We start from the raw sequence: 21,502 nt of genomic DNA, 5'->3' as shown, positions 1-21,502 counted from the left end.
GACTGAAATGACTCAAGAAGTCATTGCACACAGAATTTAGCATATTTAGTATTCGTGATATTCAGAACATATTATGGAGTAACATAGTAGTGTAGAATGGCTTAGGAATAACAATAAAGTACCAACTAGCCTTGTCAGAAGGCCGATAATGTATTTCCAAGAGATATTGTATGGATTCCAAAGGATACCAAGCGAAAAGTTCACATGATTCTCAAAAAAAACGCTACAAAAGGAACGATTGAGTTGAGAATCCAGCCTTTATTGCCAACTTAAGAAACTGTTACGGATTCTATCAAGTAAATCTAATCCAAAATCCCAAAAAGTAGGATTATGAGAAACATGAAATGCTCTTTCAAGTCCATTCAATATTTCTTCGTCAATCAGCATTTGGACATCTCTTTCACAAAGAATAACAAGTTCACAATTATCAGGTACTTTGAACAAATCACCTCCAATAAACATTCCACTGGAGTAACAACGACTCTGATTACCCAGCTCATTAGAAGCATTCAATGATAACTTTGTACTAACGATAATAAGCATACAATGATGATAATCCATTGCACTGGATAAGACTTGATCATAAACAGGATCTAAAAATTTCTTGGCTTCATCTATAATATCTGACCAGCCAATTCCTTCCGACTTCCAACGTCCTTTACATGCAACTCCAACAGTAAGAACTTTGGGTTCCACAGGAGATTGTAATTTGAATATAATATCAGGACTATGAGAAGTAGCGTCCAAAGGAATGTAAATAGTCTCTAAATAAAGTGTCTCTCGAATAATCTTATTCCATTCAGTATTGGCAAAAGTTCGTCGACTCTTGTTCGATTCACTTTTTGTTTCTCTAGAACTAACAACAGACTTGATATAGTGAATAGGTGATATTGTACTGATTGGAAGTTTCATTTGTTTCCATATCGGAGACAATTGACACAACAATTCTCTCAACTCATTTCGATTCTTTGAAGACAACATCAAAACTAGTCGTAAAGCGACAATTCCTTCAAATACACGACACTTTGAATAGACGAAACAATCTACTGGTTCTACATCGAGTGATTCGAGAAGTATCTTTTCCAAAGAAGATATGGAAGGGTCGTTCTTGAAGATTCCAACAAATATTTTTGGAATTAGGATTTGGAAAGTATTCTGGTCAATAGGATATCGATATAGTCCCATTTCAGTGACTGCATCATATAGATAGGACTCCGAGGTCAATCTATCATCTACTTTAGACGGTATACGATAAAGAGCCATCATTAAAAGTATATCAAAAACACTTTTTCTATCTTCGTCCAAATTCAATATTCGTTCCACAAATGGTTCAGCGCAAATTCTTCGGAAATCGTAGTCGTTCATACATGTCAAACATTCTTCTTTCGATATGAAAGGCTTATTTCTTGTTTTTATATAATTCAAAAGCATATTTACTGCACGCGTCAACAAACCAGGAACTCCACCTGTACATTCCAATAATGAGTCTGCCAATTCATTTACTGAAAATGAAGAACTACATAAGACATTACAAACCGGTTGTTGAGTAGGTGTCTTTAGAAGACTTCTTTCAAGGAATTCAACGATACTGGAAGCGTCCAAAGGTGATAAAGGGATAAAATGTAGTATAACTCTCGATAGCCCAAAAGCTACATCATTCTTAATACTTAAACCCTTGTTTTTCCCAACAACTATAAAAAACAAGTCGGGTTCTTTGCACAATTGACTAATGATACCGAAAAAGTCGTTGTAAGGTCGAACTCTACCGTCATGGGTTCTCTTGAAATGAAATTCGTCGAGACTTTCGTCTAGGACACCAACTTCGTCAAATGCCACAAGGAGATATTGATCGGAAGGAATGTTTAAGATTGAACGGATTTTCTGAACCAAAGCATCACTCCTAAGTTTCAGTTCCTTGAAACATTCGTCCGGGTCTGGTTGCGGAAGACCTGATTGCAAACAAGCAGCCTTGATTAACAAATAGTACACTGCCCACTTCAGGTTTCGTTTTTCCTCGATGGGTCGAGTTGGCTCCAACTCCTTTAAATCCACATAAAGCAACGAAGCCCTTTTCAGCTTCTCCAAAAAGGTTCTGCTCAAAGGGTCTGAAGCAAACGTCGACAGGGAAGTTTCACCAAACCTTTGCACCAACTCCAAAGAGGTTCGGGCAAAGGTCGTTTTGCCCGAGCCAAAGAGATGGGGGGCAAATGGTATCGTCAAGCGATAGTTGCAACTACTTGTTACACCCCTGAATTGTTCTCTGTTGCTATGAAGATCATACAGTTCTTTTGTCACTCGAACAACATCTCTTTCACGATCTACCACAATAGACTCAAAGTTGTCCACAGCTTTCCACTTTTCATCCAAACTCGCCATCGCCAAAGTGAAATTAAACAATCTTCTGTTTATTTCGGAGTACAAATATAAATGAATTTACGATTGACTGTTTGTTTGTCGGTCACAACAACAACAAGGAAAACAGTAAAGGATACCAATCCAACTTCTTCTCTTTATCAACTGATGACTATGTCATACCCTTTATGGCTTGGACTGAGATGACTAGAACTATGGCAAGAACGATCAATATGGCTTTTTCAACTATCGATATTCTTATTCTCGTATGCTAATATAATGGTAACTCTCATAGGGTACAAGAAGGATTGGAAGGAAGCCAATGTTTATTTCACAAGTTTTTTATGCTCTTTGAGAGTATAAAGCTATTGAACATGGCCCATTCTCACATAGATAAGAAAGTTTCTTTCAGAATTTTCGAGAGTAGTCATGAGAGTTCCGAGCAATATAGATTGTTCATGAAGAATTTGTTCCATAGACGTCTCTCTCTAGATTTTCTGTATTTTATGGAATAGTTTTTACGTCACTTTTGCTTCATTTCGAAACACGGAACTAGTGTATGAACCAAGTCATTCTCTTGTGTGGTCTATTCAAAAGCTCCAGTTGAAATATTATTATTTAGTAGAAATGCAGAAACCCGCAAGCACAGCACTGCTTTATTTTCAGCAATCATCAAATTCCTTTCTTACGATATCATGACAAGTAGCAGTTTATCACTAAAGCTACAAAAGTTGATGATAGCAATAGACAAACCAAAACAAATGTGCTAAGAAGGATCCAAAATATCTCGTGGTTTTATCAAATCTCAGAAACAACATTGACTCACACAAGTGTATCGTCAATACTCAATTTCTGTAAGAGTCAATAACTCCTGTTTCTTTCTCCTCTGAAAATAGTGGCATTTGATACTGTGGATTCTGTTAAGAGGAGAAAATATATTTTTCAAGAAAAATTGAATTCAGTCGAATTGAGTCTATTCTATCGATTCTTTTCTCGTTTCTCACGTTTGAATCATAGTTGAATTCTTTCTCCTCAATAGTCGACTATACATTTGAGGTGTTTTTGAAGGTAAACATGACTGTTTAGGTTTAAATTCTTTTGTTGCATCCTTTTGTACGATAAACTTTGTAAAAACCACAACTTTTAAAGATATACAAGAAAGCAAACTATAAAAAGTACAAAGCTGCTTTAGGAACGATATAACTCCAAGAGGGCTATTATTTCTTCCAATATAAAAAAAGGGAAAACTTTTAAAAGCTCTGCAAATTCAAAGAACGATTTGTCCAGTTGAGTCCTATTCTTCTTCCATTCTCAACCATCAGCTCATTGAATAAGTGAGTCACTATACAAAAGTTCCTTGCGTTAGGCACTTGTAAGAAGACTCTTGCGAAGTATAACCTGATGGGTACACTAGTAGAGGCTTCCTTTTGGATATTGGTAACGAGAATCAAAGACAACCCAACGTTTCGTATAAAAAACGTGTCTATCAATAGAAGGAATGTTCATTTCTACTAGGGAAAGTCAAACTTGAAAAAGAAGAGAAACGCTGTTTTATCCAAGTTGCTTTACAAAGAATAAAAATATCGTCAACTCGCAAGCAATATTCAGCAGAATAAGATAAAACAAGTTATCTGATTCTTTTGCAGAGTCAAATGTCAAATGATATTGTGATTGTGATTATCCAAACTGGTAAAGGTCTTGTTCTTTTAAATATATTGGATCAATTTCGTCTCCTAGTGAAAAGAAAAGAATATAAATTGAGAAGTAATGGAAAAATAAGAATCTTTCATCTCCTCTCGGTAAAGTAAAAAGGAAAGATGAATCTTGAAATATATGTGCAAGGAGAAGCAAAAGCATCACCACTTTTACTGTTGTTATACCAGTCAAAACTCTCTACAAGTTCTTTGTGTAGAGAACAAAGCGTGGCCCTTGTAACTTTTGAGGCTCTATCCTCCTTATCGTAAGTAGTTTATGTACGAATTTGTGTATAGACAAAAGTATTCCCAACCTTTGGTCAGTTTTTTATTATCGTCCTGTCCTCTGTATACTTTCCAATTCTACGGTTGAATATACGATTTATTCTTCTTTATAACTCGTAATCGAACAAAGATTGTTCCTTGAGCGTATTTGCATAGAAGGAAAGGTTCTAGCTCTCACAATGCAAGCCAAACAGAGTTAATGTTATTGAAATTGGAAAATGACCATTTTGCACCTTTGAGTTTTCCTAAATTTTGAGTGACCAACAAAGAAAGGTTCTCAGATCGAGAACGAGTCAAAAACTGGTTATAGCAAAACCCGTTTTTGATTTTTTATCGAAATAGGGTCACAGAAAGTCTGAAATTTACCGTACAAATAAGTTTTGTCAAATTCAACTCTGTTAAAAGGTACAGTGTCGCTAGGGAGTTGAAAGGATCTTTGATACGACACTGTTCTTCTCGTTTCACAATAGTACTGAGATGTGAGATTGATTGTATCTAGCACACTTATTGTTCCAGTAGCTTTTTACATATCTCAAAGTGGAATATTTTCTTTCATAAAACTCACTAGTCACTCAAAATAATATATTTCCAGTGAAAGGAGAGAATACAAAGCGATCCTTTTCATAACAATCCAATTAGAAATGAACACAATGGTTTGATTGTTGGATGAAAGGGAAGGCTCAGTGAGTGTTGTCAAGGCTGTGGACCTGGTTCAAGTTTGCTATTGGAACTTTTCCGACTTTAATTTCTAAAGCGAATTCTTCGTTTGTTTTAGTTGGACAAGTGAATTTCTATTATCTGCGTTTTTTTTAAGCTCTGCAAGTGTTTCTTTTATAACAATCCATCGAGTCCTGAGCTCTGAGTTCCGTGTAGACTGTAGTTTCTTTTTAGTATTTACAGCTTTTATTATCTCTTTGGAGTTTATATACTTTATGCAACACTTGTTTTTATTTCACTTTTGGTCTTGTATGGAAATTTGAGATTAGCGTTGTCGAGAAGAGAGCAAAGACAAAGGAGTTTAAGCTGTGGTTGAGTGTTGGTACTTTAGTCAACTAGTTGTCTCACAAGTTTTTTTATTTTTATTGATAATTGTTTCAGAGCAGTTTTGCGTATTTATTAGCAGTTGATAGTCTAATCTTGTAGTCTGTTGTTGAGAAACAGTCTTTGTAGGTTGATATTTCAAAGATATTTTGCAAGAACAAGAAACCAGTCAGACACTCAGTTGAGTGTTTTGTTCAGTACACAGCGTTACTTTCCGTATGATAGTTTTTTGTCTTCTATATGACTCTTTTTACGATGGAGAAATCGGTCTGTAGCTTTGCAACAGGTTTTTGAGTGTAAACGATATTTGCACTTTTTGTAAAACAAATTCATTTCTCAGGATAACGTAGGAAGGTATTTTTAATGATTGTTTATATTGTTGTGCTTTTAGATCAATTCTATTGATTCAAATATGTCTTTTGAAATATTATTTGCGGAAAAACGACACCCATAAGGTTTGACAGTTATTGAAAACGAAAGCTGAATAGACTTGCTTTTTTATAGCAAGGGAAAAGTTTTTAGTTCAAAATATACTCACCTTGTCGGGAACCATGAAATAAAGCAAGCAAAAGAGCACTGCTGAAAATCTTGGTTGTGTTCACTCGGGTAAAAAGTTGTGACGATGGCGACTGTAGCTATTAGTCCGTTTTTGAAAGACGCCTTTGTTTTTATGAATTATTGGTTTTACGAGGGTGAAATATGTCTAAAACGATATTTTAGTAGTAATAGTGATAAAGTTGGAACTAGTATTGCTGTTGTTTCTGAAAGGCATCTATTGCAAATCGTCTTTGGTCCTTATATAGTTGGAAAGGAGGGTAACATTAGTAGTACGGTATGAATGGGAAACAAGGCGACTTGTGTGAAACAGTATTTGCGTGTCAAGAGTGCTGCTGATCTGTTTTTTTCCCAACACACTGAAAGTCATGCTGTTGAAAGTGGTGGTAGTTGTAGCTGTCAAAAAGCGAAAAGGAGACACAACATTTTGTGCAAACAGGTTGCGTTTGGATAGTATACAAAGTAGCTCTGAAAGAAACTCACGAAGGATTGGTTGAACTTCTACAATATTACACAAGTGCACACATTGATATCATCGTGTCCTACTAGAGTTTTTGGTTTGACTCTGAAAATAAAGTCCAACTTTTGGTAGATAATTCCTAGAAAGCATACGCAGACGAACAAAGTAGTTTGCAAATACATTGACACGAACCTAAAACATTTTTCTATTATCGCAGTAAAATCAAACCATTCGCCACTACTTGAAATTCAACCAGAACAGCAACAACAACAAATATGAGCCCGAGCCTAGTACAGTATGGCATAGTCATCAATTCTACAAAGAGAATGACTTGTGTTTCTATCTTTTACTGTTTTCTTCGTTGTTGGCATGAACGGAGAATTGCAATTGTTTTATTTACTTGGAATTGTAAAAAGACAGCAACAACAACAACAACAAGAGAAAGTTATAGTGTATTGGTTAGTATTACATGGAATATTAATAATAGTTTTTGTCATAAAAGTACGAATTTGACCTATTTTTTACCATAAAGGAAAATTGTATTGTTGACTTTACAAATTAAAAGGGCATTATTTGCACACTTATGACTATTCCTGTACCTTACTATCAGAAGGACTACAGACGGTCCTGATTTTGAACAATAATTAGGGTATCGAGTTACTTTACTGGTCGACTGTCGATTTTTCTTTTACCTGTTTGAGACTAATCTTTATCTTTTGATTCTTGAAACGAACTTATTTGTTATCTCATGATAGTATGATGAAGCAACTAGTGATCATTTCTTTTCCAAAAACGTCGACGTAAAAACTTTTCAGAAGCATTTTTCATTGGAAATCCCGATCACAAAGAATCTCTTTGTCCCGTGATAGTTGTGTTGCATTTGTAGGGATGGGTAACTCCAAGTGATCAAATCAAGACAATTTCGTCAGTTGAATCAAGTAATCTTTGACAAGTGAACTTGCAGTATCATGAAAGTGTACAACATACTGTTTTCTGTGATCTTGAATCTACTTCTGATTTATCTTGATACATTGTATTGTTCTTATGTCGAAACTACACCTTTTGACTATTTATGCTTCAGAACAATTCCATCTTACTTGTTCGACCCTAAGACCAGCTTCATATGGAGTAGTCATCTAGCTGATAAGGATAAGATAATATCTCTATTTCTTTTTTTCTCTTCTTTATCGGTGTTATTGTAGAATGGTGAAAATCTTGTTTTTTAGAGTTGTAATATGTTCTTACAAGAAAAGGGATGAAGATGATAGAAAGTAGTATTCAAAGACTGCAGGATGATGTAAATTCAAAGAAGAAGCGACAAGATTGCAGCCAAAGTTCTCTATAAACGATTTGCTGGGAATAGAAATTCAACTTGTCTTAGCACGAAATACTGGTTGTTTTCCCTTATTCTTATGAATTGTCATAAAAGACAAAAATTTATGTTTTACATAGTATATACTTGTCAATGAAAGAATATAGAAAGGTCAGTTGAAAGAAATTCAAAGAAAAGAAGTAAATGAATGCTTCCCTGGTTTCACAGGTTAGAATATCAGACATATGATTTATAGATTTTGAGGTTGATTCTCACAAAAAGCAGAACCAATTCTGTGATTTTTACACAAGTAGCAGCAAAACATAAATTGATAGTCTTGTTCTAATTTCAGGACTTTTATTGTATCCTTTGATGCTTGAACCTCTTCGCGACCTTTGGTGGTTTTCATCACCTCTTAATTTTGGACTATTATCACAATTGATTCAAGTGATAAATTACAATTTATTTATGCCGTACGAATATCTTGTTTCTATTGATGAGTTGAGTTTGAATCTTATTTTAGTGTGATATCCGAAACTATTCTGGTTACAGCTGTATTGAAGGAAGTAATAGTCACTTGCTTTAGAGTACTCTGAATCTTATCACTTCTAGTTAAATCTCAATGGGATATGGCACAATTATTCTATTCGATATTTAGGAAGAGGTCTATTTGATTTCTTCCTTCTCAACGTATCTAGAAACTGGTTACTGTTTTCTATTACTTGAATTGTATACTGAATTCAATGATTTACTGTTCAATGGAAAGAAAGTAAGATATTTCTTGATACTGTTCATTTAAGATGACTTTTTGTGTAGGAGTTGGTCATTTGTTGATTACTGGTCGAATATCTCATGGAGATGAAATTCTGTTTCATAAGTTTGTGAAATGTCCTCTATGGTTGATTCAACTTTTGAATTCTTAGAGATTATACTGAATTTATCGAACGAGTTAGTCCTTATCGCGAGAAAAACTATTTTCCATATAGTATTAATAGTAGTGTTATTACTAAGGATACAGAAGACTAGGGAGCTGAAGACTTGGTTTGAGAAAAACTTGGTAGTAGCAGAATGCCGAATTATTCTTCTCATTGCTTGCACTTTATTTGCGATACTGGATACTTTTTCTTGATCGTTTCATTTTAGATAGCTTCGCGAATCGACTCAAGCGGTGAATTGTAATGTATCTTTGCAGTGCCACGAATCTGTTATTACTGGTTTATATATTTTGATATTGACTAGTTGTTTGTTCGGATATAAATATGTCAAACTGTATTTGATTCAATTCATAACTACTTGTTTTGAAGTACCTTCAGTTATATCATTTCGTTCCAACCATGCATTACTGAGTAAGGTATAGTCATTTGGCAGACAAGAATCAGGAATCAGATGTCAGTTTATTTCAAGTATTCAAATTTTAATGCGTTGCTTGTTAGAAACGTTCAAAGTTGGCTATTGAAATATAGCCTTAGTAATGAATGGAGTCAATGTGTTAGACAAGATAAACGGCACAACTCGATGCACAAAAAGTTGAATCAACGTTTCCATTCAAAATCAATTGTTTGATACTAAGACTAATATACGTTGTTATGTTTTTAGGTGTATCTACGAGAGAGTTGGTTGAATTGTCATTATGTGGACATTGGGTTATCCAATAGAGTTTGTGTTAGATAGTGTTTGTATAAGATGGCTTCTTTAAGGTAGAATTGATACTTTATTGACTACTAGTTGTCGGGTTGATGAAGACTTTGTACCTTTGCACTTGAAATCTTGCTGTTGTATGTACAGAGTCTTTATATTCGAAGCAGTGTTCTATGTGGTCTTTAGGTACCCTGTATGCTTGATCCAAAGTCGAATTGTTGAAGATTATCTTGATTTGCCTAAAGTATTCTAGTCCTTACTCTAAAAGGATGATTTACAGACTATTATTTGGATTACTTAAAATCAAGTCGAAGATCAATTCATTTGAGAATCACTAGGTGAGAATCCGAATTACAGCAAAGCATCAATTTTCCCTTGATATTTGTATGCTGTGTGCACTACTGGGAAGGTGGTCGACCATAGTTCAATTTAGGTACATGTGTGGATTGACTTTCATATTGAATGACAATGTGTTTCTGGAATATTGAGAACATGTTACTATTGATGAGCATAAATCAATCAGCTTCTACAACCCTTGTATCTGTACGGAATTCAATTAGACTTTGTTTGAATTCACTGATTCCTATCAGTATTAGTGGAGCACGTTCTCCTTTTACTGCCTTGGCACCAAGCTCAACTTGCGTCATAGAATCATTATTCTTTTTGATAAAGATATTGTGCTAAAAGTCCATTGTTTGTTTCTATTGACTGGTCGGAGAGTAGTCATTTTCTTGTTATCTTATCTTTTCAAGAAAGTTGCAATTACTGAACACTAAAAACTGAACTTTAATTGAAATAAAGTATGACAGCGATAAACTATACTATTCATAGACTATAGAATCATTTGATTTAGAACAAGATTCAACTAGTTTGTAGAAGATTGGTCACAAACGAGCTGCAAAAGAAGCAAAGTAACCTCGCTGATACAAGCTATTGAGTCTCTTGTCATGTTGAAATGTTTTTGTACAAGATGAAGAAATGATTCCTTTCATTTCAACTTTTATACAACTCGCTGATCAAAAAAATACACCAATTTGCTTTGGAAGAAAATGTATGATGAAAGATATAAAGTGAAAAAAGAAAGAAATGGCTTTCTAGTTTAATAGACTACAGAGATAGTATTATGAGCCAAAAGTCTTGACTTTGATTCTCACCAGAAACATCAACGATATACAATAGTACTTGCAGAATCGTTATTTGTATCTCTGTAGATATTATGCTATATATAGCTGTAACTTTCTTTACTAGTTTGGAAAGTTTATACAACAACATTTATAGGAAGAACAATATCAAGTTTATGATTCAACTTGATCTCGATACTATTATTCCATGAAGAAGGATATCACTCCTCATCATACTCGACGAATGGTTTTAGATTCAAACTAATCAATCTTATGTCAATCAACAACTTGACCGGAAAAAAGTTGCTTGTATTTATTTCATTGCAAAAATCATTGAGGTCTTGGTATGAACTGTTAGAAATGATTATAAAAGCAGAATTTACTGTTTGATTTGCACATTTGACGACAACAATAACAGCAACTCTTAGAAGAGATAGGACAACACTTCTCACTACAGCATTGTTCTCGAAGAGTCGTAAACATAGTATTTTTTCTGTTGTTCCTCATTTATTTAGAATTGTGGTTGGTGTTTTACGACCACTCTCTTCCCTATATTGTAAATTCAATACATTCCTCAATTGTGGAACTGATATATTTTTCTATCTAATCGACAAGACTAGAGACAATAGTGATATGAGCTAGTGTCCAGGAATCAGTTTGAATTCAACTGATTTCAAAAGATTAGGTTTCGGCTATGTTGAATCGAGTTTAAACTGAATTGAGTGGAAACAAGGAATTGTACAAAATAGGCAATCAGCTATTAAGAAAGAGAATAGACCAAGTCCTTTGCTTGATAGAATCAGATCAATGTCGTCGAATAAAGAGTAGTGCTTTGTTTCTTTAAGCACAATTCATTCTCTTGTTCACGGAGCCTTACCTATAGAATTACATGAGTCGGTCATAAATAGAATATTATTGGTAGTTATCATATCGTTTATGCCTAGTGATAAGGTCAATTTTAAGTTGCAGAGAGAGAGAGGGACTATAATCTATCCTGGCTACTTTTGTATTGAACTTGGTGTCAAATAGAACAACTTGACCTTGTCCATATGAATTCATATTCTTGTTATGAATACTGTATTTGAAGAGTACCTATTATATGCTATTCGAGTTTGCTCTTAACTTTTTTTTTTTCACTGTTTATCATACACCTCATCCTGTAACTTAGTTTCATAAAAGTCTTGGTATCGTTGAGACTATCAAGTTTTATGGCTATGAATTGTACAGTTTTGATAGAACCCAATTGTCACCAATCTGTTGCATCAAAGATTGATTTGATAGTGGGACATGCATAATGTCGCAGTTAACTACAGAATCGTAGGCATATGAGGCAATTCAACTGTATTGGAAGGAACTGTATGCTCGGCAACTTTAGAGATCATTCCTATTTTAAGTAGAAGAACGCAAACATTCGGTATTATGTTGTTTGAAAGATTTGAATCCACATAATAACTTGAGAAGATTGACGAAGAAGTACTTTGATCCTAACCTTTGATTGTTAGTACTTCAAGTCATGCTGAGACATATGGTTATGTCCGTTTACTTTTTTTGTTGAAAAAGTTGTCTCTTATCTTTGTTATGTCAAGCTATTACAAATTCAAGTTGATCATCTGGTACAGCTTTTACTAGGGCAAGGTGTCTTTCACAGCAGACTCTTTGTTATCTTTATGGATGAAGAATTGAGTTTGGTTTGTGTTGATTCAATGACTGATTGATTGATTGTTTTGTGTCATACTAGCCTATTTACTTATCAAGTGACAAATAATCGCACTTGGATTTGTAAAATTGACTGATTCCAGTATTTGAGGAATAGTAGTAAAACAACTCTATTCAAAAAGGTGATTTAAGAATTCACTTTAGACAGATTGTTGTTTTGCGAGTCAAAGACAAGTTGTACCATAGAAAAAGATTTATGGTAAGTGATATAAATAGGAGTAGTTTCATTGTCCATTCTCCAGTTGAATACGGACTGGAATGGACAGTGCTAATAGAATGAAATGGGTTGTTTGAACCACACTGGGTTGTTCGTCTATTATGAGTTTTTAGCTCATCAAGATATTTTATCGTGGCACTATAAAACTCTCTGAGCCATAAGAAGAGTCATTATACCCTAGACTTTAGTTCATATAGTATTTATATATCCTTGATAGTCTATTTACCACCGATTGCTTCACGATCGTATGGATTTATTGGAAGAATTTACCCAAGTAGAGTTGGCAGACGAAATACCAACGAGTACTAGTATTCTTTCATCTAAATACACAGAGGACAATCTAGTTGATAGATTGCTTGACAAGAATCATAATGGGAGAAAATCCCCAAATTCTCTCCTCATAGTTGTAAATTACTTTCAAATTCTAAACAGATCGTTGACCTTAACTCGTTTGAATCCATTGTTTGTAGAATTGACCCACTGTTGAATCATATTGGTATACTGTAAAATGAAGATTTTGTTGTTTGCATTGGGTCTGATACTGCATAGTATGTTGAGCACCAATATACACACTTTTTAGTGCCTTTTTTCTGCTAATGGGAAAGATGGGCAATTTGAAAAGAGTGGCCGATTTGGAATGGGCCCGCGCAATTTTGATTTGAAAATTGCCATTATGGGTGTGGGGTGGGAAAGAATGGGCCCATTTGGAGATGGGAGGGGAAATTGCGATGGGGGAAATGGGTGGGGAAAGGGGACAATTGGGGCCAACCCCAAGGCGATCGTGATTTGAAATTGCCATTGTGTGGTGGGCTGGGAAAGAATGGGTAAATTGGAGGAAATGGGAGAGAGTCGGAAAATTGCGATGGGGGAAAATGGGTGGGGTAAGGGGTGTGAGGAAAATGAAGAGGGGCCAACCCAAAGGCGATTGTGTTGATTTGGAAATTGCCATTATGGATATGGATGCGGGGAAGAATGGGTAAATTGGAAATGGGGCATTTGAAATTGACAGTGTGTGTAAAAATCAGTAAAGCCATTTGAAACAGTAAAGGATCATTCCAAGAAAGTTAACTTTGATTTCCACACTGATAACGAAACATTAAGAGCCAATGCTTTAAAGACACATTCTATGCAAAAGAAGAGAAGAATGACAAAAAAATGGTTATTTTTTTCCTTTCTTTCAAAAATACTTGTTTTGAATAACCATAACAAAAAAATACGTTTCAATTCAGCAAAAAAACAGTCTGTAACATGTTTAGGTTCCACCTCAATATTGATTGAAATGACTCTTTAAAAATGGACAAGTACCCTTGAGAGTAACTAGTTTGGAAAAACACAAGTGATATTGAGTTGAGTAGCCAGTTGAATGATATCATCGTTTGGTTTACCAAGACATTGAACAAAGCTACAAGTAGTAAAAGTCAAAGAAAAGTTGTTCTTTTCGAAGCTCAAGTCTTTGCGGAACCTTGAGACAAAGGCACCCAAGAAACACAAGAAAAGAACCCTTGAAAAGCTTTTTGTTTACCTGTTGAAGCATAACCATACTTGAAGGATTGGAGTACAGTTTTGTCCATAGCCAAGAACTGTGTTCTAGTCGAACGACAAGGGCTTGTTAATGTCTGTACGAAAAAGTGCAGCAACTACAGCCTTGGAGATAGGTTTGGTTTTACTAGATTGTCTTCAGGTGATACTTATAAAAGTATGTTTCACTCTCCAAACAGTGCCCCTACATCGGGACATTATTCCCTTACTATTCCCTCAAATTATCCATACAATAAGCGTATTGTACCCCTACATTTGTGAGACTTTTTAACAAGTCTCCACGAAATCACCTTTACATAGCGTTAACTCCTTGATATCTCCTTTTCTAAACTCAAATATCAATTCATGATGTTGGTTGGCTATTCTCAAGTACCAGATCCAAGAAATCACTTGCAACGAAAAAGAGTCAATTCGCTTTATGAAGCCTTTTCTTCTTTGCAACTATTTCATGAAAAATCCTTTGATCAAATACAATAGAAGCTTCAATAACGTCTTTACATACCAACTCTCTGCAAATTTGTCAATCTTTGTTGGTTGCTTTTTGGATGAGGCAACAAGATTTGGCATTGGTTTCTCATTAGATTGCTATTACTGTAGAATTCCCTGCCTTGTTGATTCTTACCCATCATCAAGTTGGAAACAGTCTTTTCCCATGTTTACCCAAAACCTTGATGACATTGCTTGCCCATTCTCTCCTATAGTTTGAGAGAGTGTTGTCATCCATATCGGAGACTCGTTACCAATTGGTTGTGTCGAGTCTGTTGAACGTAATACAGCTGGTTGAACATAGTCTTGCAGCTTTTTTTATCCTTTTTTGGGAACTGATTGTTTCATTGTAAAACCAATCAATCTTTCTGTCCTTTTTTTTGGGGAATAGATGAAATTCTTTTTTGGTTTCTTTTTTTGGTTCTGAAGGTAATATCAACACTCCACAGAAATGGATAAACACCTCAAGTTGTTTTGTAAAGATATTTTGTGATTCAGTCAGTTTCTTGAAAACACAGAGAGCAACATTCAAGACGTTGCAAAAAGATGCCGCGTAAAGCCAAAACTAACTTGTACATTTATTACGGATAACAATGGAGAGATTGTCCTCAAAGGTCTAGCAGTAATCAAGGAGTTTTATTCATTGTATATATACCCAACCTAATGTTTTGGCTATTGTCCCAGCTTTTCAAGAAGAGACGCAAGCCAGGTTGGACGTTGTACAAGAAACATTGATGGATCACCAAGAAACCGACTCTTTCAAATGACAAGACTCCTCCTCGACGACCCTTTCTCCAAGCCCATCTGTTTATTCTGTATCGTCACATTTATTTATTTCGACCATTTGACTTTACACACTTTTATAAATGCGTCTCGACGTGCTTTGAACAATCTGTCCAAGAACCTATTGACTAGTTTTAGAGCGACTCTGTTGCATCTTGTTTGAGAGCACAAGTCTTGGAATGTAGGTTCTATTAGGTACTACTTTGTCTTTTAAAAGTCAAGGAATGGTTAAAAAAAAGATCCTCTTCATGTCGTAGCAATGCTGTTTGAGTTTTATGAAGAGGTATACACGTTAAACGAATATGTATGTTGGAGTCAATCGAAGAAGATAAAGTAGATACATTACAGGTGAGACCCAGAAAAATTTCCAGGAATTGTTCAACATTTCTTCCAATCGATTTACAGTTACTGACATCATAGACTTGAAAACACAAGCGAGAGTGCCATTGAAATTGTTGAAAAGTATCTCCAAGAGTTTCTGTCAAACAATAAATGGAAAAATTTGCTGCATATTCTTGGTTTATTTGTTGTTTACTACTATCTGGTTTAACGTAATGTCCACATCAATAGACGTTGGATTGCTTGAAGACATCACCGTTGGAAGGTTCTCACCACCATAGGTCTATAGGAAACTTTTTTAAAAGTTCAAAAGAAAAAGCAACTAGAAAAGAGCGTCTGTGTTTGCTTTGTTGAGAGAAGATTATACAGGCCTGCTCCAGCGTATGTTGTATTTACAAAGCTCAATTTTGTTGCTCGAATATGAAATGGATTGGAAAAAAGGGCTATATAGAAACGATAGTGTTGGATTGTAGGCTCAAGACTATGGAAGAAATGAAACTTGGGAGTATGAGTTGACTTTTACAAGGAGATGAAGCGTTTTGAGTTTTAGAAGACGAGGAAACTCTGTGGAAAAATAAGCGAGTGAAACAAAAAGTATAAAACTATATATTTATGGGAAAATGGTACAAAAGAATATGAACAACGTCATTTGAGTCAAAGTTGGTGTCGCACTCTTTGTTCCACTTTTTACAAGACTTTTCTTCAAGGAAGCTATTTCAAATGTAACAAGATATCGAGAGAGACGGTTGAAATGATCCATGAGATGGTGATAGATAAAACTTTCATTTATTGAACGATTAGTTTTATTGTATGGAGTTTTCCAAAGCAAGCTCAAGTGTTATTTTTCCATTTTCGCACTATTTTATGTATGGTTCTACACCTTTATGAACAGAGAAACACTAGGTGTCATTCTTTTTTTAGCAAATTTTCCTTCGATAAATGATACCTCTGTTTTGTCTCGAAAATTCAATTTTGAGCACAATTGTTTCCTGTTGGAATTTGTTTGAAATACCTACTTGAAGGTACTTATTTGTATGCCTTAACAAAGGAAACGATTTTATGAACTTTGACAAAGTCAACGTATACTTTTTCATGTCCTAGGAGATCCTCTGATAGTGTTTCATAACTTTGTGTCTGTTGTAAATTTCAGTCTCGTACAACTGCGAAGTAGTTTAAACTTTGGAATCTAAAAGGTAAAATGGTTTTTTGTTTCCGTGAAAGAAATAAGGAAACCTTACAAAATTTGGAAAGGGTTTGATTGTCGAACAGTAGTCATTTTGAGGTGTTGTATATTTGATATGGGCTTTTTTTCGACTGACTAGCAGTCTTTTGGTAATTGGCAATAGGATAAGAAGCACCATAATTATTGTTTCGTTTAAAGTTGCCAACGATCTTACTTTACCTCATTCTGGATAAAAGGATTCCAATAAGTATCTTTCAGTAGGCCTTTCATTAATGAAAACTACATAAAGTTACATCCCATCCATTTATTCATAAAGCTTTCTATTTACTACTCGCATATTCTTATTCTTTTGAGAATGGACTGGTCCATACATTTCACGAATTCTTTGTTCAGTGGCTTTTACTTAGTTGACCAACATTGCCAATTGTTTATGAAATTTCATTGTCTTTTTTTTTCATAGAGACTCCGAAATTCGTTGTTCCGACTACCTTTTTGTTTGATTCGAAAATATTCAGTGTGTTTTCAACAATTGCAAAGCTATTAGATATACATCCTATCATCATTGACTCAATTTTTGTTTCTTTTAAACTTAACAAAAAAGGTGTCAAGATTATATCGCTCTAAACACACACATATACATATATGTATATATATTAAAGCAATCAAGTACTATGTGACCAAAAAGGAGCGAGGGAAGGTTTACTTTGTAGCTCTTTGAAACTTTCCAAGGAAACCAAGGTATAAAGAAAGGGAGAAAGCAGTAGACTTGACAGTCCATACTGAGAAGAAAAAGAAAACATTTCCCAAAGTGTGTACACTCAAGTTTATCAATTTTCTTCGACACCAAGGTCAGATGGAAACAGCTCTACGAACGAACGAACAAAACCTGGTCAACTTGCACTGGGAAGAGATTGTTCCAGATACCAAACGAAATGACTTTGATGGTATAAAGCTAGTTATTTCAAGAAGCGCGAACAATTCATATAAAAAAGTACAGTTTATATGGATTGCCAGACACAAGACTAAAGAATTGTAGTACGCTATCAATTTGTTAAGTCGTTACTCTTTTCTTTTTTCAGGAAACAGAAAGACGAAAGAGTATTTTTTATGATGATTGAGAAACGAACTGATAACTTGTTTTGTAGTATGGAAACTCAGATTGGTAAGAAGTTGGAAGAATCGATGTCACTCTTGCAGACTTTTACATCATGCCTATGTAAGAATGCACTTTAGACAAGTTGCTGGTTTGTGAATCAAGGACAAGTTTTACCTATTGAAGAAGACTTATACAAGGCAAGTGACATAAATAGTAGTAAGTTCATTGTGTATTCTCAAGTTGAATATGGCTTGGATAGTGTTGCTAGAATGACATGGGTTGTTTGAATTATCGTATATTGTCTGTCCATTTTTCATAAGTCTTTTTTTCCATCCAGTTGTTTTATACTAGCAACACGAAAACTATCCCATATGTTAGTGGAGTTATTCATATCCTAGACTTTGTTTCATATAGTATTTATATATCGTCGATATTCTCTTTAGTAGCAAATGCACAATGATCATATGGATTTATTAGAAGAATTTACTCAAGTAGGTTTGGCAAACAAAATACCAACTAGTACTAGTAGTCTTTTATCTTAACGCATAAAGGATAACCTAGTTTATAGTTTGTTTGGCAAGAATCATAATGAGAGAAAATCCTTACATTCTCTTTTCATAGTTGCAGATAGCTTTTACTATATAACAAGTCGTTGACCACAACTCATTGGAGTGCATTCTTTTTACAGATAACTAAATGTTGGATTATATTGCTATTTTATTCTGTTAGACGAGAATTTTGATTTTGTTATTGGGTGTGATTCTGCATAATATGTTGAGCACCAGTATACAATACACACTTTTTAGTGATTTTTTCTGCTAATGGGAAAGATGGGGAATTTTGGAAAGAGGCCGATTGAAAATGGGCCTGCGCAATTTTGATTTGAAAATTGCCATTCTGGGTGTGGGGTGGGTAAGAATGGGTAAATTGGAAATGGGAGAGAGTGGGGAAATTGCGATGGGGGAAAATGGGTGGGGAAAGGGGCCAATTTGGGCCAACCCCAAGGTGATCGTGATTTGAAATTGCCATTGTGGGTGGGCTGAGGGAAGAATGGGTCCATTATTGGAGATGGGAGGGGAAATTGTGATGGGGGAAAATGGGTGGGGAAAGGGGGCCTATTTGGGCCAACCCCAAAGGTTATCGTGATTTTAAAATTGCCATTGTGGCGGGCTGGGGAAGAATGGGTAATTGGAAATGGGAAAGAGTGGGGAAATTGCGATGGGGGAAAATGAGTGGGGAAAGGGGTGTGAGGAAATTGAAGAGGGGGCAACCCAAAGGCGATTGGGTTGATTTGAAAATTGCCATTATGGATGCAGGGTAGAATGGGTAAATTAGAAATGGGGGCATTTGAAATTGAGGACAGTGTGCAAAGAGGACTGAGTGTGAATTGAAAATCTTGGGAGAGTCCGTATAGAAAGGATGTTTGAAAAATTCCAATTCGAAAAGCAAAAAAGATTGAAATTTGAACTTTAGTTATATTTTATGAGATAGTAGTAGTAGAAAGTTCAATTACATGCTGTTCACATACTGTTTCCATGTTTTCATAATACATTTTTACTCCAAAATAATCTTCTTATTAAATTTCTAAAGAAAATATAATAACAATATAATATAGTTAATTGAAACATTGAAAACATTATTAAAAAATTTAATCGTTGACTTAATTTTCAACTGTTACAATTAAATGTTCAAAGTAAATATTATATAAACACATAAAACTCAACAAAGCAAAAAAAGAATTAATTTTAAAAGACTATATTTGTACATTATCCACTAAATTGACAAAAATAAATAATTTTTAGTTTAGTTTGACAATATTTACTAAAAATATAGACAATAAAAATAATGATAATAAGTAAAATTTTAAAGCTGCCTTGACACGCTATACTACAGACACGCCATAAACGCAAGGATTATTTTTTTTAAAAATTCATGACATCGAAGGTGAAAACTAACCTATAAAAAAAGAGTATATAGTCGTAGAATGTATAGAAAGAAGGTTTTTTATTGAAAGAAATAGACATATTGAGAAGGATCTAGTAGAAGGTTCAAAAAAAGTAACTGGAACAAACAAAGAATTGCATCTGGTAAATTGTCATTTGATGAGAGAGTATGTATGGGGGAATGGAATGGTCGATTTCGGGTAAAGGATGGTAGTGCAACTTTGGTTAAAAAATTGTCTTGGCGTGTGGGGATGGGGGGAAAAAAGGGGTAAATTAATTGGGAGAGGGTTGGGAGCAATTGTGAATTGGAAATTGGCATGGGGGAAAATGAGTGGGGAGAAGGATTGGGGCAAATTGAGAAGAGAGGGGTCAACTCGAAATGTGGATGGGCAATTGTGATTTTGAAATTGCCATGGGGGAAACTGAGTGGGAGGGAGGGGAGGAAGGATTGGGGCCAATTGCTATTGGGAAGAAAGGGGGCCAACCCGAAGGTGGATTGTGATTTGGAATTTACCATTATGAATGATGGGGAATAATGGGTAAATTGGAAATGGGAAGAGACATTGAAAACTGTCAGGGCAGTGTATGAATAGGACAGTGTGGTTTGAATTGAGGAATTTGGCAAAATACGAAAAGAAGCGTTCGAGGAGATTAAGTTCCAAACGTAGAAGATTTCAAGTTAAACTTGATTCATATTTTAGGAGATTTAAATAGCAGTAAACTTGATGACATACTGTTCACGCAATGTTTATATGTTTTTTTCATACAACCTGATTCAAAAACAATCTTTTTTAAACTTGATAAAACTATGCTAAAAATTAATATAGTCAATTAAAACATTAAAAACATTAATAAAGAATTTTATTATTGAATTGACTTTCAACGCTTATATGTCAATGTTTTCAAATAAACTCTATATTACGGCAAAAAAATTCAATAAAGCCAAAATAAAATAATTTTAAATTAAAAATTACGCAGTAGCTAGTTCATGTACAAGAGAAAATAATTTTTAGTTTTAAAATAATTACTAAAAATAGAAACCACAGATGCAAAATTTATTAGCTAGAATTCATCGCAACATAAACAGAAATAGATTACAATCATACAATAACGAGAAAATTTGTTTTTCAAACATCAGTCAATTGTAAAATAGATACCAATCTATGCGAGCGATAAGACACAATTTTGAATAATACACAAAAAGAAGTTGCATTTAAGGAATGAAAGATGTCCAAAAATATTGAATAGGATACAGTGCAGAAACAAAAATAGACAAAATAACTCAAGAAAACAGACAAGTTTGATTTGAAGAATGCCATGGGTGAAAATGAGTAAGGGGCAAAAATGGGCAAGTTTGGAGAGGGGTCAATTCGTAATGCGCATGGCCATTGTGATTTGGAAAATGTGCATGGTGGAAAATGAGTGGGAGGAAGAATGGGCAAATTTAGAGAGGTGTCAATTCGAAGTTTGGATGGGCAATTGTGATTTGAAAATTGCCATGGGGGAAAATGAGTGGGAGGGGAGGAAGGATTGGGGCCAATTGCAATTGGGAAGAAAGGGGGCCAACCCAGAGTCGGATTGTGATTTTGAAATTGCCATTATTGTTGGTGGGTGGGGAAGGATGGGTAAATTGGAAATGGGAAGGGGTATTGAAAACTGTCAGGGCAGTGTATGAAAAGGGCAGAGTAATTTGAATTGAGGAAATTAAGAAAATACAAGAAGAGTGTTAGAGGGATTCAAAT

General features: G+C 34.8%; 6 protein-coding genes across 6 annotated transcripts; 3 read left to right on the top strand and 3 right to left on the bottom strand.

Annotated features, from left to right (window-relative positions):
• Positions 1-191: 191 nt before the first annotated feature.
• Positions 192-2,502, bottom strand: Gasu_39160 (archaeal ATPase). Its single transcript, XM_005705000.1, has one exon. The coding sequence runs from the start codon at positions 2,374-2,376 to the stop codon at positions 259-261; it is 2,118 nt and encodes a 705-aa protein (XP_005705057.1). The 5' UTR covers positions 2,377-2,502; the 3' UTR covers positions 192-258.
• A 1,480-nt stretch (positions 2,503-3,982) lies between these two features.
• On the top strand, positions 3,983-5,607 carry Gasu_39150 (uncharacterized protein). The gene is made up of 3 exons (XM_005704999.1): positions 3,983-4,116; positions 4,165-4,312; positions 4,831-5,607. The coding sequence occupies exons 1-3, from the start codon at positions 4,005-4,007 to the stop codon at positions 4,910-4,912; spliced, it is 342 nt and encodes a 113-aa protein (XP_005705056.1). The 5' UTR covers positions 3,983-4,004; the 3' UTR covers positions 4,913-5,607.
• A 355-nt stretch (positions 5,608-5,962) lies between these two features.
• On the top strand, positions 5,963-6,902 carry Gasu_39140 (uncharacterized protein). The gene has a single exon (XM_005704998.1). The coding sequence runs from the start codon at positions 5,995-5,997 to the stop codon at positions 6,208-6,210; it is 216 nt and encodes a 71-aa protein (XP_005705055.1). The 5' UTR covers positions 5,963-5,994; the 3' UTR covers positions 6,211-6,902.
• Positions 6,903-12,551: 5,649 nt separating this feature from the next.
• Gasu_39130 (uncharacterized protein) lies at positions 12,552-13,372 on the bottom strand. Its single transcript, XM_005704997.1, has 2 exons — positions 12,839-13,372; positions 12,552-12,788 (listed from the first exon to the last, which is right to left on the bottom strand). The coding sequence occupies exons 1-2, from the start codon at positions 13,338-13,340 to the stop codon at positions 12,712-12,714; spliced, it is 579 nt and encodes a 192-aa protein (XP_005705054.1). The 5' UTR covers positions 13,341-13,372; the 3' UTR covers positions 12,552-12,711.
• A 5,146-nt stretch (positions 13,373-18,518) lies between these two features.
• Gasu_39120 (uncharacterized protein) lies at positions 18,519-20,312 on the bottom strand. Its single transcript, XM_005704996.1, has 2 exons — positions 19,890-20,312; positions 18,519-19,212 (listed from the first exon to the last, which is right to left on the bottom strand). Exons 1-2 carry the CDS (start codon positions 20,275-20,277, stop codon positions 18,620-18,622), a joined length of 981 nt encoding a protein of 326 aa, XP_005705053.1. The 5' UTR covers positions 20,278-20,312; the 3' UTR covers positions 18,519-18,619.
• An 800-nt stretch (positions 20,313-21,112) lies between these two features.
• Gasu_39110 (uncharacterized protein) lies at positions 21,113-21,502 on the top strand. The gene is made up of 2 exons (XM_005704995.1): positions 21,113-21,371; positions 21,424-21,502. Exons 1-2 carry the CDS (start codon positions 21,136-21,138, stop codon positions 21,452-21,454), a joined length of 267 nt encoding a protein of 88 aa, XP_005705052.1. The 5' UTR covers positions 21,113-21,135; the 3' UTR covers positions 21,455-21,502.

Source organism: Galdieria sulphuraria, assembly GCF_000341285.1.
Source record: "Galdieria sulphuraria unplaced genomic scaffold scaf_34, whole genome shotgun sequence".
In the NCBI taxonomy this organism is placed as follows: domain Eukaryota; phylum Rhodophyta; class Bangiophyceae; order Galdieriales; family Galdieriaceae; genus Galdieria; species Galdieria sulphuraria.
The sequence above is the reverse complement of the archived record's forward strand: the minus strand, read 5'-3'. Positions and strand labels throughout refer to the sequence as shown.

Coding starts and splice junctions, on each gene's coding strand:
- Gasu_39120 (XM_005704996.1), bottom strand. CDS start 20,277: ATGGTAAATTCCAAATCACAATCCACCTTCGGGTTGGCCCCCTTTCTT. Junction 19,213..19,889: donor TTTACCAGATGCAATTCTTT/GTTTGTTCCAGT, acceptor GACTCTCCCAAG/ATTTTCAATTCACACTCAGT.
- Gasu_39150 (XM_005704999.1), top strand. CDS start 4,005: ATGTCAAATGATATTGTGATTGTGATTATCCAAACTGGTAAAGGTCTT. Junction 4,117..4,164: donor AAAAGAATATAAATTGAGAA/GTAATGGAAAAA, acceptor TAAAGTAAAAAG/GAAAGATGAATCTTGAAATA. Junction 4,313..4,830: donor GAGGCTCTATCCTCCTTATC/GTAAGTAGTTTA, acceptor GATTGTATCTAG/CACACTTATTGTTCCAGTAG.
- Gasu_39110 (XM_005704995.1), top strand. CDS start 21,136: ATGCGCATGGCCATTGTGATTTGGAAAATGTGCATGGTGGAAAATGAG. Junction 21,372..21,423: donor ATTGCCATTATTGTTGGTGG/GTGGGGAAGGAT, acceptor GAAAACTGTCAG/GGCAGTGTATGAAAAGGGCA.
- Gasu_39140 (XM_005704998.1), top strand. CDS start 5,995: ATGGCGACTGTAGCTATTAGTCCGTTTTTGAAAGACGCCTTTGTTTTT.
- Gasu_39130 (XM_005704997.1), bottom strand. CDS start 13,340: ATGGCAATTTCCAAATCAACACAATCGCCTTTGGGTTGGCCCCTCTTC. Junction 12,789..12,838: donor CAAACAATGGATTCAAACGA/GTTAAGGTCAAC, acceptor TACAACTATGAG/GAGAGAATTTGGGGATTTTC.
- Gasu_39160 (XM_005705000.1), bottom strand. CDS start 2,376: ATGGCGAGTTTGGATGAAAAGTGGAAAGCTGTGGACAACTTTGAGTCT.